The following is a 16,748-nucleotide window of genomic DNA, read 5'->3' as shown; positions in this document are numbered from 1 at the left end:
TCAATGCTTTAGTTGCGATTAATATTTCCTTGTTATCAGTCATAAAATGTTGAAATATATGAAAAGTTAACTCATTATTTAGCCATCCATGCGTTGATTAAAGTTTTGGATTCACAGCTGCATCGTTGTTGTTTTTTTTCTTTGGTTACCTTCGTGTTATAAAGCAAAAATAAAAGAAAAATTAATGCAAGTCTACCTGAAAAATTTCATTTAGCATATCATATTACACTTTACCAGTAAGTTCTATTAATTTACCAGAAAATGTTTTTCTATTCTTTAAATGTAAGAAAAACTCATTGTTTGTTTTTCCTTAATTGTTTAATCTATGAAGTTTGAAATACACATCCAGTTTAACTATATACGATGAGATTCAGGATTTATTCCATTTCCAGAATGTTGCTTCACACAGAATTCGTGTCCTCCATTAATTGTTTTGTTGTTTAATGTTTCACTATGAGACATTACCAGATGCCAGAAAAAGGCTTTAATTTTAGACCTTTACTCAGATCTCAGGGCAATTAATCAGTAAGGGTTCTTAGCATTGTGTCATGCCAACGCCAGTCTTGAACCCCACCCAATTCTCACCCCCAATTTTCAGGGCTTTATTCAATAGACCTTTAATCGTTCACATCAGTAGTGCCGAGTTTTTTGGAAGAGGAACAGTAAAGTTTGTACCTTTTTAATCGACTTCGGTTTGTCGCAGCTTAGGCGCAAACTTACAACTTTTGACTATGGAGGCAGCGCTCAAGATTGCGAATTGGTCAGTCTAGTTTTATTTGAAAATATAAATGAAGTGTAGACGAACACATATGGGAAAACTGTGTAATACAAACTCTGTTGCTTATATTAAAATCAAATTGAGGATTGTGGACACTAGAACCAAATTGACGACTTGTATTTGTATTATCAGCGATTACAATAATCAGCCTATAGATTACAAAATAAAAACCTTTATTTCCTATGTAGCTTGTAACACGAGCTTTGATTGGTTACTAGGCCGGGTGTAAATTTTCGTACACCCGACTTAAGCCGGGGGTAAAAAACGTTACGTCACAATGCATAGTTTCTCTATATGATAAAAAGCAAATAACATGACGTCACGATGCATTGTAGGACGTAGTAAATCTTATCGATAGCTTGAAACACAGTTGTTTGGACTTGTTTACAAAGAATTTATTTCGGTACATAGGAAAGAAATTCCTTATCCAGGTCCATTCCAGGGTGTACGAGGATTTACCCCGGGTTGTATTCCATACACCCTTTGGCCTCAGGGTGTATGGAATGAAACCCGGGGTAAATCCCCGTACACCATTGATTGGACCTGGATAAGATTTTTTTGCGCTGATTAACTCTCTCTCTCTCTCTCTGCAATCATTCTGAATTATCTGGTTTACTTCCGTTTTTGACATTGTATTTGTCATACTTTAACAATTCTACCTCGTAATTTCCATGAAGTTTTAATTTTCCTTTAGAAAATTGTGTTGGTCTTTAAACAGTTTTTTTTTTTTTGCCAGTTTCTGTTTCAGTTGACACCATTAATTTTATTGAGCAACATTTTTACCCCTTTGTATGATTAGTATATATTTTAATTTAGATCGAAAAAAAAATAAAACAGGTATCTAGAGCTATGCTGTAACAGATACCTGGTATGTTGACCAGCACAAAGAGATTCAAAAGACCAGCATATACGGACATTATACAAGTCTAGATAAAATTTAATTATAACGCATTGCTCAATTTCTGGTTCATAAATGATTTGCGTCTTCAAAACTCTAGTGGATTCTTTAGTCGAATTCTAGTATGCAACATAATTCAACATTTTAGGACCAAAAAGACACATACAGCATCAGGCGGATAATTGTGGAAGAACATATAATATGTCATATTATATTACGTTGTAGAAGGAAGACCACAGAGCCAATATTCACTAGCTATGGAATTAAACAAAATTTCTCTCTCTCTCTCTCTCCATTGATCCCAGTACAGTGTAAATAGCACCAAGAAGCATGCATTTTAATAGAGCCGCTCAGGAAATTGTTTAAAAATCTTTGGTATTATAATTACATTATCTATAGTTTTAATCTCACATGCACAAAATGCAAAATCATTTTCTTGCAGTAATTTTCCTTCCTTGTCCTCAATATTGAATTGCGTCCATATTGCATTACCTTCGCGACAGTGTGTAAAATAATTTTTACTCTACAAGAAATGGCGAATTTTATTTCCAAAATTTTATGCATCACAATACAAACTGGTCATTAAATTCCTGTGTTGTGTCCTAGAGCTGTGTTTCGACTGGTCATATGTTTAAATCCTATACATTTAATGTCCCTCAGAGCTTCCGTATGAAAGGTGTCCGAGGCCCAGATATTTTGTAATCGTGGTGAAAGGATATATTATTTACTAAACTTTCGAAAGGTTTGATAAATAGTTCACCTTGATAAATAATGAATAAAACGACTTAATAAACGAAAATGGACTAGCAAATACTTTCCTTATGTGAGCTAACGTATAAATTATAGCTTGGTAATTTTTCATTGACTAAGACTTTTGTGTGCACTGTAACGTGTTGAGATCGCCTTGTTCCGGGCCATTTCCTGTTAACAGAAGAAGAGAAGTAAGTGATTTATCTGTGCTTAATCAATATAGTGTTGATCTAAAATCATACGTATACTCAACATGATTGTGAAATCTCTTTTACTAACGGAAAGTTCGTAGATTTTATAAGAACTACCTGGTTTATTTTTATGGTGAATACATTGGATAATAATTTAGTAAATTAAGCTATACATCTAATCCACCTCGATAAAAATGTATCAAACTGTTAAAGGAAAGACATATTGTGTGAAGCATTTCATTAATGTAAATTATGTTTTAACAGATGTGCAATGAGTCAGGCATGTTAAATGTTTCGTTTTCTTTTTGTTTTAAATTCTTCGTTCAGTTCGTAGGCCCAAAAACGTTTGGTACAAAACTAGGAAGGACGGAGACATAGCTATAGACCAGCAATCTCCTATGCAGAGTTGTCGTTCGTTCCTCTCTCAGACACCTCTGCAATGTTTGTTTGTTTGTATGTTGTTTAACGTCCCTCTCGAGAATTTTTCACTCATATGGAGACGCCACCACTTGCCGGTGGAGAGCTGCAAATTTTTTTTGTCCTATGCTCGGCACTTACGGCCATTGAGCAGTGAGGGATCTTTATCATGCCAGCACCTACTGCGACACGGGACCTCGGTTTATACGGTCTCATCCGAAGGACCGGTCTCCACGTCCCACAGTGGGATTCGAACCCGCGACGTAAGGATCAACTCCTTATACTTCGCGACTCTAGAGCAGACGCTCTAACCACTGCGCCACGCGGGCGACCCTCTGCAATGGGCTCGCGTAAAGATTTTTGACGTAATGTAAAAAACATTACATTTCAAGGATTATTTCAAATTAAAGTGATAGTTTTATATCTATTTAGTAAATATCTATCTTTAAGGACTATCATTAGCTCAGATATTTAATTATAATGAATTAAAACAAATGCACTATTTCTCTTACTAACCACTGTGATATACGCGAGCCTACTACAGAGGTGAATGTATGAGCCGATGGTAGATAGTGATAGACCAGTATCAGGTCACTGTGTCGACCTGAAACTATACAGGAAAATTACTGCCAATCCCAATGTCAAAGAAAGTGAAAATTAATAAGCAATAATTTTGGACTATTTCTTACCCTGCACCATAAAAACAATTAAAACAGAAGTTTGGAGCAAAAATATTTCATAATATAGCATTTGTAAGGATTCATTTAATATTTGCACAACATTATCTATATTAAAGTTTTCCATAATATTATTCCGAAATATTTTTCATAATATAGTTACATGTATATTATGAAAAATTGTAATATAAAATCGTACAGAAAACTGTAATATTACAGTTTTTCGTAAAGGACTGGAGTGTGGTATTTTTCCAGAAATCTTTACATTCTAGAATATGTAAAATAAGACTCTTCAAAGTAGTTGACAAGGATATGAAACGTAAATACATTTATGTGCCTTATAATGGAAGAACTCAACTTGGATATCGTGATAATTTGGATGAATGAAGCAATTTAAGGGGAAGGACAGATGAAAAGTATCTGGTATAAGAATGTCAGCATTATGATAGATATTTAAAAAAAAAAAAAAAAAAAAAAAAAAAAAAAAAAACCACTTGCATGTTTGATGAACAAAAAAGTTTTAACAATAATAAGTTTAACATCTTAATACTTAAAAATTTCAAAATTTCCAAACGTTGATGAGCATGTTCCGAAATAGAGAAATTTGTGACCCCTTTCGTAAAAGTGAGACTCAAATCAAAAATGATCGAGCTCGTCCAAGTTCTTGCCCCGGAGCCTCTCTTTAGCAAATATATAAAGTAAAATTTAGAAATTTCTGGCCCCTGGGTGGTTCTGAAGTAAGGGGTGGATCTTTTTGATCACATAATGAAAATTCATCCATTACTTTTTTAAATATCATTTCTACTCCTTGGTAATTAGCCGCCAAACTAAGCATATAATTTTGATAAGTAAGTGCCTCTTCCAGTATTGTGAAATTCATAGCCCCTTGGTCAGGGGCACTGGAGTTAAGGAGAGGCTCTTTTGGTCATATAGTGAAAATGCATTACATCTTTGAAAATTTTCTTCTCTGCTCCTTGGTACTAAGCAGACAAATTAAGTGCAAGCTTTTGATGAGTAAGAGATTTATTTTGCAGAATTGTAAAATTTATTGCCCATAGGTCAGGGGTTCTAGAGATGGGACAGGCCTCTTCAAGCATAATTATGGAGAAAACGATTTGCTAAAATTCTTTAAATTTAGCAAAGAAAGTGCACAGTTGACATGTCTTCTAATGAAAATCAACAGCCCTCGTTTAGGGTTTTGGATTTAGGGCGGGACTCTATTCTAAACTCTGCTCTAGAAGATTATTTGCCTTTACAATTCACCTTTAATAATATTATTGAACGATAAATGGAATAATACAATAAGACAATATTTTTTAACGTATAATACAAAAAGTACTTTAATAGTTTTCAATAATAAAGTACACTTCTAAATAAAAGACATGAAAATGCGACAAAAACGCCTTACATTTGTACATTTGAACTCTAGTGTTTAATCATAAAACATAGTTTTAAGAAATCCCATTTCATTGACTTTTCTTGGTCTTTCATTAAATTGGGAGAGTGTACTGTATTTACAGAAGCCGTGACACATACAATTAGGTAATTTTTTTTTTTTTCTGAGTTGTTCCGAAATTTTTTTCACTAGATCGTCCCATTTCTCTTGTTTTTGAACATCATACTGGTATCTTCATTTCTCATTTTATTTGGTGTTATCATATATTTATTAAAATTGCCAATCCATGGATTCTTTGCAGGGTTGTATTTTATATTCAGACCACCTTTTAGGTCCTATCGGCTCTTTTTTCATATTATCGATCCTTATGGTTAAGGTGGTGATCGGGTATGTACATGTTTAGAAAAATAAAATCTGAAAATTTCTTTTCCCTACAACAAGTCTATTCTTACAAAGGTGAGCGCTGTGGTCCAAGTGCTTCTTTGTAATAAATACATCAGGATATTTTATAAGCAGTTTAGACAATGAAGTCATTTTGTCTGCATATTCAGTTATTAAGAATTGTAACTGTTATAAAGTAAGCTCCCTACCTTCTTATAACATTCATTATAAACCTTACTTCAGTTAGCCATGTCTGACTGTGGGGATATGGATGGGTGCGACTGTGATTGCGGGGACGATTGCTGTGATTCTGGTTGCTTTAGTTGCGATGATGACGGATGTTGCGGAAGTGACGGCACGTGTTGCGGGGACGATCATGTTCATGGTAACGGTGAGTATTTTGTTTTTACGATTTTTAAGGATAATGTCACTCTTCTTTTAAAGTCTCATATAAGAATTGGATGTAACCGACCATAAGACCTTCCATATTCATGGATAATACTAAATATTCAAATTCTTTATGGAGACAATTGTATTGCATATTGCGTTGATGAATTGTTTACATGCAATAAGGTAGGGAAAAAATATCAGTAGTTCTGAACTTCGACAGAAGACACTAAACGATTTAAAAGATTTATGCAATATTTACATCATAATCATACAATGCTCAAGATTTTGGCAAACGCTTACTATCAAGTTTTCAAGGCTAATTACTAAATAAACAAGATGTGTTTGTGAAACACTGATGCCCCCGCATTGCAACTTATAGCAAAGGTTAAACTTTCTCAAATGCAAATCACATATGTTGGTACCCAAAGTAAGGTCTTGTCTCTAGGAATATAACTGAAATATGAAAGCCCTGGCAGCAACTATTGAATCGCTATGGAAAAGGTTTAAGTTTTTTCAAAAGTATGTCAAACATCAGATCAAGTCAAATGGTCAAAATAATGGTGCTAAAGGAAAGGCCTTCTCCCAAGAAAAACACAGGTGACATGTGAAAGCCGAAGCACCAATCGTTCAAATGTTATGACCAAGGTTAAAGTTTTTCAAAAGTCAAACTCCAAGGCCAAGGTCAATGGATTACAATTGTATCCAAAAGAAGGTCTTGTAACAAGGATTACATATGTGAAGTATGAAAGCCCTAGCACCAACCGTTTAAAAGTTATGGCCAAGGTTAAAGCTTTCCAAAAGTAGGTCAAACTCCAAAGTCAAGGTCAAAGGGTCAAAGTTGTTGGTATCTAAAGAAAGGACTTGTCACAAGGATAACACATGTGAAGTATGAAAGCCCTAGCACCAACTGTTCAAAAGTTTTGGCCAAGGCTAAAGTCTCATAAATTTTTGCAAAAGTAGGTCAAACTACAAGGTCAAAAGGTCAGATATAATGGTACCCAAAGAAAGGTCTTGTCACAAGGAATACACATGTGAAATATGAAAGTCATAGCTTCAACCAATCAAAAGTTATGGGCAAGGTTAAAGTTTTTGCGGAGAAACACACAGAAAGACAGACAGACGGACGGGGCAAAAACTATAAACCCCCGAATCTTCGATACTGGGGCATAAAAAGGAGTTGAAAATCAATTAATTTTGCTCCATTAAGAAATAAAACCTTATTAAAATCATTCTCCATTTCAGATAATGTAAGTGTTGACGGCAGTAGACATGGGGGAGGTACGTTTCCAGTCAAAATTTCCATTTCTTTGATGGAGTATAAAAACATAGTACATGGCTTGATTTATAATTAACTTCTGATCATTTATATCGAAAATGCATAAAGATATAACAGTAACGGAATATCCTGATATTAAAGAACACTTTTTTTCCTTTTTAGGATGTAACTGGTGCATATGTTTTCTGGTATCGGAAGATGACAGTTGTTGTGACAGTGAAGATCGCCGAAGACGAAGAAATCAGAGGAGATACGAATTGGAACGCAGACGTCACATGGAGGTTAAAGGACAAAACACAATGAACCTTCCGAGTGCCGCCGATGGTGTAAACCCGGCGGATCCAGCTTATTCTACGCTACACACCGTTGATCAGGAACCAGAGACGCCACAACCATCAGAGACTGAGAATATTTCACCAGCAGCAATTACGGCTCAACCGCCATCTTATGACGAGGTTATACATAAAGACACTGTTGTTACGTCACAACCTGTGTAGAACGATACTTTGAATAACCGACTTTTGCAATATTAAACATTTTATTAAAAGGGGGCGGGGGAGGGGGGGGGTCTTCAGATATGTTCAGTTCCTCTGTTTTATGAAAAGAAAAAACAAGATGTGTTTGTGAAACACTGATGACCCTGTATGGCAACTAATAGCAAAGGTTAAACTTTCTCAAATGCAAATCAAATATGTTGGTACCCAAAGTAAGTTCTTGTCTCGAGGAATAACCCTGTGTAATATAAAAGCCCTAGCAGCAACCATTGAATAGATATGGAAAAGCTTAAAGTTTTTCAAAAATAACATCAAGGCCAAGGTCAAATGGTCAAAATTAATGGTGCCCAAGGTAAGGCCTTCTCACAAGAAATACACATGTGAAATATGAAAGCCGTAGCGCCAATCGTTCAAATGTTATGGCCAAGGTTAAAGTTTTCCAAAGTAAGACAAACTCCTAGGTCAAGGTCAAAGGTGTTAGTTTCCAAGGAAAGGTATTGTCACAGGGATTATAAATGTTAAGTATGATAGCCCTAACACCAATCGTTCAAAAGTTATAGCCAAGGTTAACGTTTTTTCAAAAGAACTTCTAGGTCAAGGTCAAAAGGTCAATATTGGTGGTATCCAATGGAAGGCCTTGTCACAAGAAATACACATGTGAAGCAGGAAAGCCCTAGTACCAACTGTTCAAATGTTATAGCCAAGGTTAACGTTTTTTTTTCAAAAGTAGGTCAGACGTCAAGGTCAAAGGGTCAAATATTATGGTACCCAAAGAAAGATCTTGTCACAAGAAATACACATGTGGAATATGAAAGTCAAAGTTGTTGGTATCTAAAGGAAGGTCTTATCATAAGGAATACACATGTGAAAGCCCAATCACCAACTGTTCAAAAGGTATGACCAAGGTAAAAGTGTCATAAAATTTGGCAAATGTGGGTCAAACTCCAAGGTCAAGGTCAAGAGGTCAAATATTATGGTACCCAAATAAAGATCTTGTCACAACAGACAATAGACAGACGGACGGACAGAGTAAAAACTATATACCCCCGAATCTTCGACACGGGGGCATAAAACTGCCTGATATGTGTTCTATCATTTCGACAGACAAACCTCTTTTTGCACATCTCGGCCGATTTGTAGCCCATGATGTTGGAATCATCCGAGGTTGGCCGAACGTTCATAAATTAGGTAATAACGACAGTATATGTGTACATATATTGAATGTACATCATCTGCGTCAGAGTTTGAACGTTGCATCTTTTATTCTACTATTTCCTTATGTATGTGTTTAGTAACCGCCTAGAGGAATATAGATTGTACATGATTATGTATGTTCTCTGTATTAGCATGTACGAGCATGTACTGTAGACCTGTCTTTAAAAAATATTTGAAAATGTTCCACTTTTCTTGTATTTTATAAATGCTCTTTTAAATTCGCATTCGTATCCTGTGTCATTCCTTAGAAATGAATTTAGTTTTAAGTAGAAGTCTACGAGAAATCCATGCAAAATAGAAATTTTGCTATGGATGATGCATTCCAGTTATAAACTAATTATATGATATATATTATTTTTGAGATAAGTACATTCAAGATATGAAGAACATTTTGACTTTCGTTCGCATCAACGAGTGAAAAATTTCAATTATATATGCCTGGAATAATAGAAATGGCACTTTTATTAACATAAACTATAAGCTAACATAATTACAGATTTTTTTTCTCTTCTTTTTATTGCATTTACTTCATAACGAATTCAATTTTCCTTGAAATTTTTATTGTATCTGATAAATGTGTTTGGCTGTTTGTTGATGAATCAAGCTTGAACTTGCATACATTTCATTGGTTTGCTGTATTAACGTAAACAATCTCCCTCGAAGCGGATCACCCTGTGTGTTTACAAGATTTTGTTTCTTACCTTTAGTATTTTTATATACCGTAAAGGGGCAATCTCTAAAACTTAACGAAAACGGAAAATGATATCAAATTAAGTATTGGTACGATAAGCTAGGAATTTACTAAGTTATCGTGTCTAAAAAATTCTCAGGAGGAGGTGGGGGGGTTACACCAAGCACACTCAGGTGCCTGTGGAGCATAGTACCAGCACGGGTGTTCCACATAAGTTTAAATTTGCAATTGTCCGGTAAGTTGTCGGCATTGTTTGATCCCGTAGATTTATTTGGGTTTGAATCAGGGCTGTTCCAGGGAGCAGAAGAGAAAAAAACTATATTTCAAATGAGAGAAACTCTTGTGTTTTATAAGCAATGAAATGCTGCTAAATATTACATGCAAAATTCATGAAACTAACATCTTTTATTATCTCCTGAAGACCATGTAGGCTCTTCTCAAATGCAAATCATTTTCAACACTATTATCGCCATGACTCGGCCCAAATAAAAAACGCAATCTAGAGCATTTTAAATTGAAATTTACGGTCGAAGAAGACTTTGGTAAAAACATGGTAAAAACGAGAGGAAGACACTTCATCCGGAATGGTGGTCAATTCCAAAAAAAAAAAAGTTCTGTGAAAACCTAATTTATAGATAGAAAACCTATAGTGACACCGACTGTTTATCTCGCAAAAGTGGGAGGAACAAAACATTAGAAAAGAAAATATCGATCATAAATGGGAAAACTATAATAAAATTGCAAATTTTATCATCTTATGTTTGCGATTTTGTTTTGTAGCAATATATTCATTTCCAAAATGTGAATTTAATTTGGTAACAAAAGCACGTTCGGTTAAAAAGTTGTACTTACTTTAGGTACCAACATATTTGATATGCATTTGAGAAACCTTCGCTATAAGTTGCCATACGGCGGTATCAGTGTTTCACAACAACATCTTGTTTTATCATTTAAACTGTTAAATGAAATAAAACATCAAATACCTTAAATTAGTCTCTTAAACCAAAAAACAAACAAACAAACAAGATGTGTTTGTGAAACACTGATGCCCCCGTATGGCAACTTATAGCAAAGGTTTAACTTTCTCAAATGCAAATCAAATATGTTGGTACCCAGAGTAAGGTCTTGTCTTGAGGAATAAACCTGTGAAATATGAAAGCCCTAGCAGCAACCATTGAAGAGAAATGGAAAAGATTTAAGTGTTTTAAAAGTATGTCAAACGTCAAGGTCAAATGGTCAAAATTAATGGTGCCCAAGGAAAGGCCTTCTCACAAGAAATACGCAGGTGAAATATGAAATCCGAAGTTCCAATCGTTTAAAAGTTATGACCAAGGTTAAGGTTTTCCATAAGTAGGTCAAAATCCAAAGTCAAGGTCAAAAATTAAAGTTTTTGGTATCCAAAGGAAGGTTTTGTCACAAAGATTACTCATGTGAATGATGAAAGTCCTAGCACCAACCCTTTAAAAGTTATGGCCATGCTTAAAGTTTTTCAAAATTAGGTCAAACTCCAAGGTCAAGGTCAAAGGGTCAAAGTTGTTGATATCTAAAGGAAGGTCTTGTCACAAGGATTACACATGATTATGAAGTATGAAAGCCCTAGCACCAACCGTTCAAAAGTTATGGCCAAGGTTAAAGTTTGGTAAAATTTTGCAAAACTGGGTCAAACTCCAAGTTCAAGGTCAAAATGTCAAATATGGTTGTACCCAAAGAAAGATCTTGTCACAAGGAATACACATGTGAAATACGAAAGCCATAGTTCCAACCAATCAAAGGTATGGGCAAGGTTAAAGTTTTTGCGGTCAAACAGACAGACAGACAGACAGACGGACGGACAAGGAAAAAACTATATACCCCCGAATCTTCGATACGGGGGTATAAAAACAAAAAAGGAGGTACCGGCAATATCTTTTAAAATCATAGTAAATGATAAAGCTAGTCTTCTCAAACAAATTAATGCATGACATGTGTACAATTTTAATGGGTCGCAAGTCTTACCTTAAAACAAATAAGGAATATAAATGCTTACGGGTGGAGATTGTTAATCTTAACTCAGGTAGACTGATTACATTAACTGATATTCTCCATTGTATCAGGTATGCAACGAAATATGAAGAAAAATATTGGGAAAACACTTTATACTGATAAATATAAGTTCTCTTGAATGTAAATGTTGGTGTTACTGAGTAGTTTCTTCCTTGAGGCTGTTCTGTAAACAGATTGGAACTAAAATCCTTAAATTACTAAGGAAGAAGGAAATATACCGTCATAAAAATTGTCCAATCACTGAACGATATCTATATAGAGAGCGTATATAAATATGGTTTTTGGCTCTTCATTGCAGTTTTGAGTCTGTGCTAATATCAAGGAACGTCTTCATTGTGTACTTCACTTTCATGTAGCCATGTCTGACGGTGATTGTGGTGACTGTGATTGTGGTGAGGATTGTTGTGAATGTGGTGACTGTGATTGTTGTGAATGTGGTGAGGATTGTTGTGAATGTGGTGACTGTGATTGTTGCGAATGTGGTGACTCCGACTGCTTTGGTTGCAGTTGCTGTCACTGCCTACATGCCTGTTACGAATGTTGCGGAGGCAATGACGGATGCTGTGGAGACAATTCACCTGGACATGGTAAGAGGTTTAGTCGCGCGCTTTTTAAAGAAACTTTTTTTGATAACACACCGTTGTCGAATTTAGAACCTTCCACATACGAAACAAATTCTATACCAAATGAGACAACAGGTAATTATTTTTTTATCTTACATATTGTATTGAAGAACTGTTCAATAACTTAACAGATTGATAAATAATCTGAATTTAAACAGGGAAATGTTTTGGGTTTTTTTTAATTAACATCTAAAGCAACAATTCAGATCTGGGTAAAATCTTACTATTAAGCTTTCACTTAACTTAAGGCCAACCACTTATCCTCTCAAGAAATTAGAAGCTGCTGAACATCGGCATAAAACAATAATACCTTACCGAAATTATTCGCCATTTCAGATGTCAGTGTACACAGGAAAGGGGTAGTTTTCCATTCAAAGTTTCTAAATTTTTTTTAATTAATAGAGGATTACATTGTATGCTATAATTTTAAATCATCAATATTGACCTTAGCTGTTACAAAATAACATTGACAAACGCTATTTAATTCTTCTTATAAGGGTGTAATTGGTGTATTTGTTTCTTGGTTGCGGACGGTGTCAGTGAAGGACACCGAAGACCCCATAGGAGATACGAACTGGATCGAAGACGTCAGATTGAAGTTCAAGTACAGTCGAATTCTGGGAGCCCTCCTTGTGCCGCCAATGGCGTAAATCCGGCGCATCCACCACTTTCTACTACAAACAAGAAACGTACCGCTAAAGATCAGAAATCAGAGATCCGAAAAAGGTCAGACAATGAAGAGAACAGTCCACCAGCAGTGATCACAACCCAACCGCCATCTTATGACGAGGTTATACATAGAGACAATGTTGTTACGGCACAGCCTGTCTAGAACGTCTTGAATGAAATGATTTTTCATTAATTTCGTTTTGTTATTTTTTTCTCTCAAAAATGTTCAGATTCTCTTTTTTTTATGACAAGGACAGATATTACGCATGGATTGTTTTAATTTTTATGCTTTTTAATGAAATATTTCTGACACACACACCTTCACCCCACCCCCCACGCGTCTCAAGGGCCTGGTGCATGTTAGTATTTAATGGTTACCTACACACAGTATTGAAATTACTAACACTGCTCAAGTACCCAGCCAAGGCCATGACCTCTCATCGCGTGTTTTCTTCCCTAATTCGGGGACGATAACTTTCACGATAACTGCGGTACTGTTCTTTAGCAGGGAAAATTAATTACGTTTCATGGCGGTAGAATTTTTCTTGATAGATAATTAAATGACGAATATTGAATTTGATTTTACAACCTATTTCACCAAAATATACTAGTATCATATCGTGAAACGGTCTATTAGTATATCGGTCACGTGATCATTAATTGATGAATAAATTATACAGAATTTCTCCAAATCTGCAGCCGTCTACATTACAAGAGTCTTGTAAAAAGGATAAATGGTAAAGTTTTATTTAAAATGTCAATATCAGGATGAATAATATCATTATGATACTTTTCCAACCTCAGCTTTTTACTTTCTCTCATCTTGAAAATATACACTAACTTACCAATATATTGAACGTGGAATTAGTTTGCTGAAATTTCTATGCCTACTTAAGGTATGTAGGGACTACTTTAAAGACGACTACTATACAAAGGTGAAGTGAATCTTGTGGTAGAATTGCAATCACACCATTTCTGAAAGACGAAAATCTATTGTAAAGATGTATGAAAATTTTCATTTATAAAAGGAGAAAATTGGAAAACGTAGATTGAAGCATTGCATTAAAATTCATGGGTGTCATCTGTTGTTTACATTTGATATTTTTCCCTTATAACAATTAATAAATTGTTCAGAAAACCTTTAGCATACAATTTTTAAATAAGACAGAAACCGAATCAGGAGTTTAAGAAGGTTGAATATATTAATAATATTTTTTTCTTGTTCTTTTGCGTGATCATCCCTATTCTGTTTGTATTTTTATTAATTTGTTTTTGAATGCTTGAATGAAAAAGGATATAAAACACTTTCGTTTAAAGAATTATTACTTACACTATATATTCAATTGTAGTATACAGTGAGTAAAGGAGACTCCGATTAACATTATTCCAGGAAGTTCTATACGGTATACATGCAATCCAGTTAGGCTTTTAAGTTTTATTTTAAAAGTTAAACTTAATCCAAAAAGAAATTTTATCTGATAATTTCAATATAAACATTGAATTAATATTTTTGACATGTTTTATGCCATAACACAAAATCAGCCGCATTTATGCCAGGAAATGATTATTTCTCGGTACATGTATTTTTCTTACCGAAAAATACAAGAAAGTGAAAATGAAAATGGATTTAAAAAAAAACGAAAACATACTGTACTGACATATTAGCCTGGCCTGTGGTTCATTTAAAAGTCCACCCAGCACCACTTAAACCAGTGTTTTAAATGTATCTGCTTGTATCCAATCTAAATGGCCGGTCTTATCAAATTCTATACAGGTACACAGGACGATAAAATCAGACATTTAAATACCTGTTTATCACAGCTAAAACTTAATCCGTCCATACCTTACTAAGAAACACTCTATCAATGTCCCAGGATATATGTTATCGAAATTTTTCATGATATTTTTTTCTGAATGTATTCTCGAGTGATTGTAATTTTTTCTGGATTGTTTTCGAGACCAATTTCTGTCTCCATGTTTGGGAATCGTCTGCTGTCGTGATCGCGTGCGATATGACGTAAACGTTTCCGGGTCTCATGAGAAGTGAGATGAAGGCCAAGAAAAATCTGAGGAACTTGAGCCGAGGAAAACATAATCAATATTGTAATTAGTTTATTTATATTCACTGAAACAAAAGCCTAGGAGAATGGCGATGCTGAGAGGGAATCGGGATAACTTGGACGACACAAAGGTAAGAAAGAACAGGGAGACATAATCTTAAACACTAGACTTTTAATTCAAATTTTATTTTTTTTAATTTAAAAATAATACAATCCCCTCAATATTGTTATTTATGAACACCTGTATTTGTGTGTCAATGTTGGTATCGATTTTATACTCTTTTTGGTGATTGGTTAGTGTCGTATTCAAAATTAAATGAGATGCATCTGTATAAACAGATTTATCCAAATAGATCAGATACAACTGTATAAACAGATTTATCCAAAAAGATCAAAGACCCCCCCCCCCTCCTATCTCCCTCCACCGACCCACAAAAAGCGTGACTAGAACAGAAATAATCAAGTTTGTTTGAATACAAATATTTTTTTTCTATTTGGTATGCATGTTCTTAATACATTTATATTCATCTCATAACCTTTTAAAACACGTAAAATGAAGTGTTTAGTTTGATTTTGCTGAGAGTTTCGTTTACCTTTAATAAGCAAGTAAATCAAAAATGACAGGGAGATTTATTTGGAGGTCCCACTGGCAGACCTAATCGCCTTAAAAATTACGTAAGTGGTTCAATTATTCTCTCACTAATTAAAAATTGTTAATTTGTTATTTATTGAAAGAAAGAAAAACGTTCATTTAGCTTAGGTTGTGTTGGTACAATAGTTTTGAATATAAAATGCATGTCGCCCATGTCTTGAATTAAAACATTGTCCTAAATATGTTAGATTAACCTTCTAAACTTTTAAATTGGCAGTAAATTTAACCGGCCTTGTTTCAACAAAGTTTTAACTTTAGACCTTTAAATTTTAGGTCTCAATGTGTGGAATACTTACTAGTAGTTAAGAAATCAGCACGGCGTGCTACTTGAAACCTGAACAAATATTTTAATGAGAGAATTCGACTTTCGAAAACATTCCTTAGCACGTATAATAAACATAAAGAACTGTCTTTTTTGTTTTGCAATATCGGTAACTATAGTTCTGTCGACGTCAGGGCGTGTTTTATTTTCCTTTTGTTGCATTCTATCTTAACCTGTGGTGATTCTTTAATTAGTTTTTTTCAGGACTTGATTATCTTCAAGTACAAATAAATGCAACAGACAGAGGTTTCTGATGCAATTCTGAAGGGGAAAAAGTTGTTCACTTCAAGGTTTAAGAACGCGTGTTTCTCTCTTTAACATGAATAATTTACATCGCCAATTAATTTGAAATCGACACCAGCAATCAGAAATAGATTAAAACGAGCTGTTACAATACTTCGTCTCTCACGGGACTGTAGTTTCCTTCTTTGAAATTGATTTACCTCTAGCCTTTAGTGCCTTTTAATCTTTACCTATAAGTGGTATATTATATCTATTTTGTCTAACACGTAATGTAATTGATTTATCCCCACAAATGTAAAACCCCAAGACACATTTTGAATATATGTAATTGCCCCGGTCCTTGTCGAAATCGCAGAATCGTGTATTTTTATCACATATTTTTATCAGATAAATGTTTTATTGTTCGTCGCAACTTGAATGAAAAAATGCCTTCAAAACATTTTTCTAAAATAATGTACGTTTGTTTCGAATAACACCTAAATTTACAATATATTACAAAGAATTAATCGTGTGTTTAAACACATTTATTGCTAATTTAGATAAAGGACGACAACTTAAGCTAAATGTAAATCTGGGATATAG

At 34.5% G+C, this 16,748-nt stretch overlaps 3 protein-coding genes across 4 annotated transcripts in view; all 3 read left to right on the top strand.

Annotated features, from left to right (window-relative positions):
- The first annotated feature begins 2,458 nt into the window (after positions 1 to 2,458).
- On the top strand, positions 2,459 to 7,705 carry LOC133194446 (uncharacterized). 2 transcript variants are annotated; one of them, XM_061330401.1, is made up of 4 exons: positions 2,459 to 2,617; positions 5,732 to 5,879; positions 7,121 to 7,156; positions 7,317 to 7,705. In XM_061330401.1, exons 2-4 carry the CDS (start codon positions 5,738 to 5,740, stop codon positions 7,649 to 7,651), a joined length of 513 nt encoding a protein of 170 aa, XP_061186385.1. In that variant the 5' UTR covers positions 2,459 to 2,617; positions 5,732 to 5,737; the 3' UTR covers positions 7,652 to 7,705. The 2 variants fall into 2 exon arrangements, with proteins under 2 accessions (XP_061186385.1, XP_061186386.1); XM_061330402.1 differs by having other exon boundaries at positions 2,459 to 2,621; positions 5,736 to 5,879.
- Positions 7,706 to 11,946: 4,241 nt separating this feature from the next.
- LOC133194925 (uncharacterized) lies at positions 11,947 to 13,052 on the top strand. Its single transcript, XM_061330823.1, has 2 exons — positions 11,947 to 12,184; positions 12,718 to 13,052. Exons 1-2 carry the CDS (start codon positions 11,956 to 11,958, stop codon positions 13,050 to 13,052), a joined length of 564 nt encoding a protein of 187 aa, XP_061186807.1. The 5' UTR covers positions 11,947 to 11,955.
- A 1,617-nt stretch (positions 13,053 to 14,669) lies between these two features.
- The window catches only part of LOC133194445 (ankyrin-3-like), a 29,336-nt gene continuing 27,257 nt past the window's right edge, over positions 14,670 to 16,748 (top strand). Inside the window, exon 1 of the mRNA XM_061330400.1 lies at positions 14,670 to 15,080. Within this exon, the coding sequence (XP_061186384.1) occupies positions 15,036 to 15,080 (45 nt within the window). The 5' untranslated portion in view covers positions 14,670 to 15,035. The remainder of the gene's footprint in view (positions 15,081 to 16,748) is intronic.

The sequence above is a fragment of the Saccostrea echinata genome, unplaced genomic scaffold (assembly GCF_033153115.1).
Source record: "Saccostrea echinata isolate AGI-Se365-2 ecotype Australia unplaced genomic scaffold, CSIRO_AGI_Sech_v1 ptg000029l, whole genome shotgun sequence".
Lineage (NCBI taxonomy): Eukaryota > Metazoa > Mollusca > Bivalvia > Ostreida > Ostreidae > Saccostrea > Saccostrea echinata.
The sequence above is the reverse complement of the archived record's forward strand: the minus strand, read 5'-3'. Positions and strand labels throughout refer to the sequence as shown.

Bases quoted from the DNA above. Each gene is read 5' to 3' on its own strand.
- LOC133194925 (XM_061330823.1), top strand. From the start codon at position 11,956: ATGTCTGACGGTGATTGTGGTGACTGTGATTGTGGTGAGGATTGTTGT. The intron at 12,185-12,717 runs GTAAGAGGTTTA...TCTTCTTATAAG, and splicing joins AGACAATTCACCTGGACATG to GGTGTAATTGGTGTATTTGT.
- LOC133194446 (XM_061330401.1), top strand. From the start codon at position 5,738: ATGTCTGACTGTGGGGATATGGATGGGTGCGACTGTGATTGCGGGGAC. The intron at 5,880-7,120 runs GTGAGTATTTTG...TCTCCATTTCAG, and splicing joins CGATCATGTTCATGGTAACG to ATAATGTAAGTGTTGACGGC. The intron at 7,157-7,316 runs GTACGTTTCCAG...TTTCCTTTTTAG, and splicing joins CGGCAGTAGACATGGGGGAG to GATGTAACTGGTGCATATGT.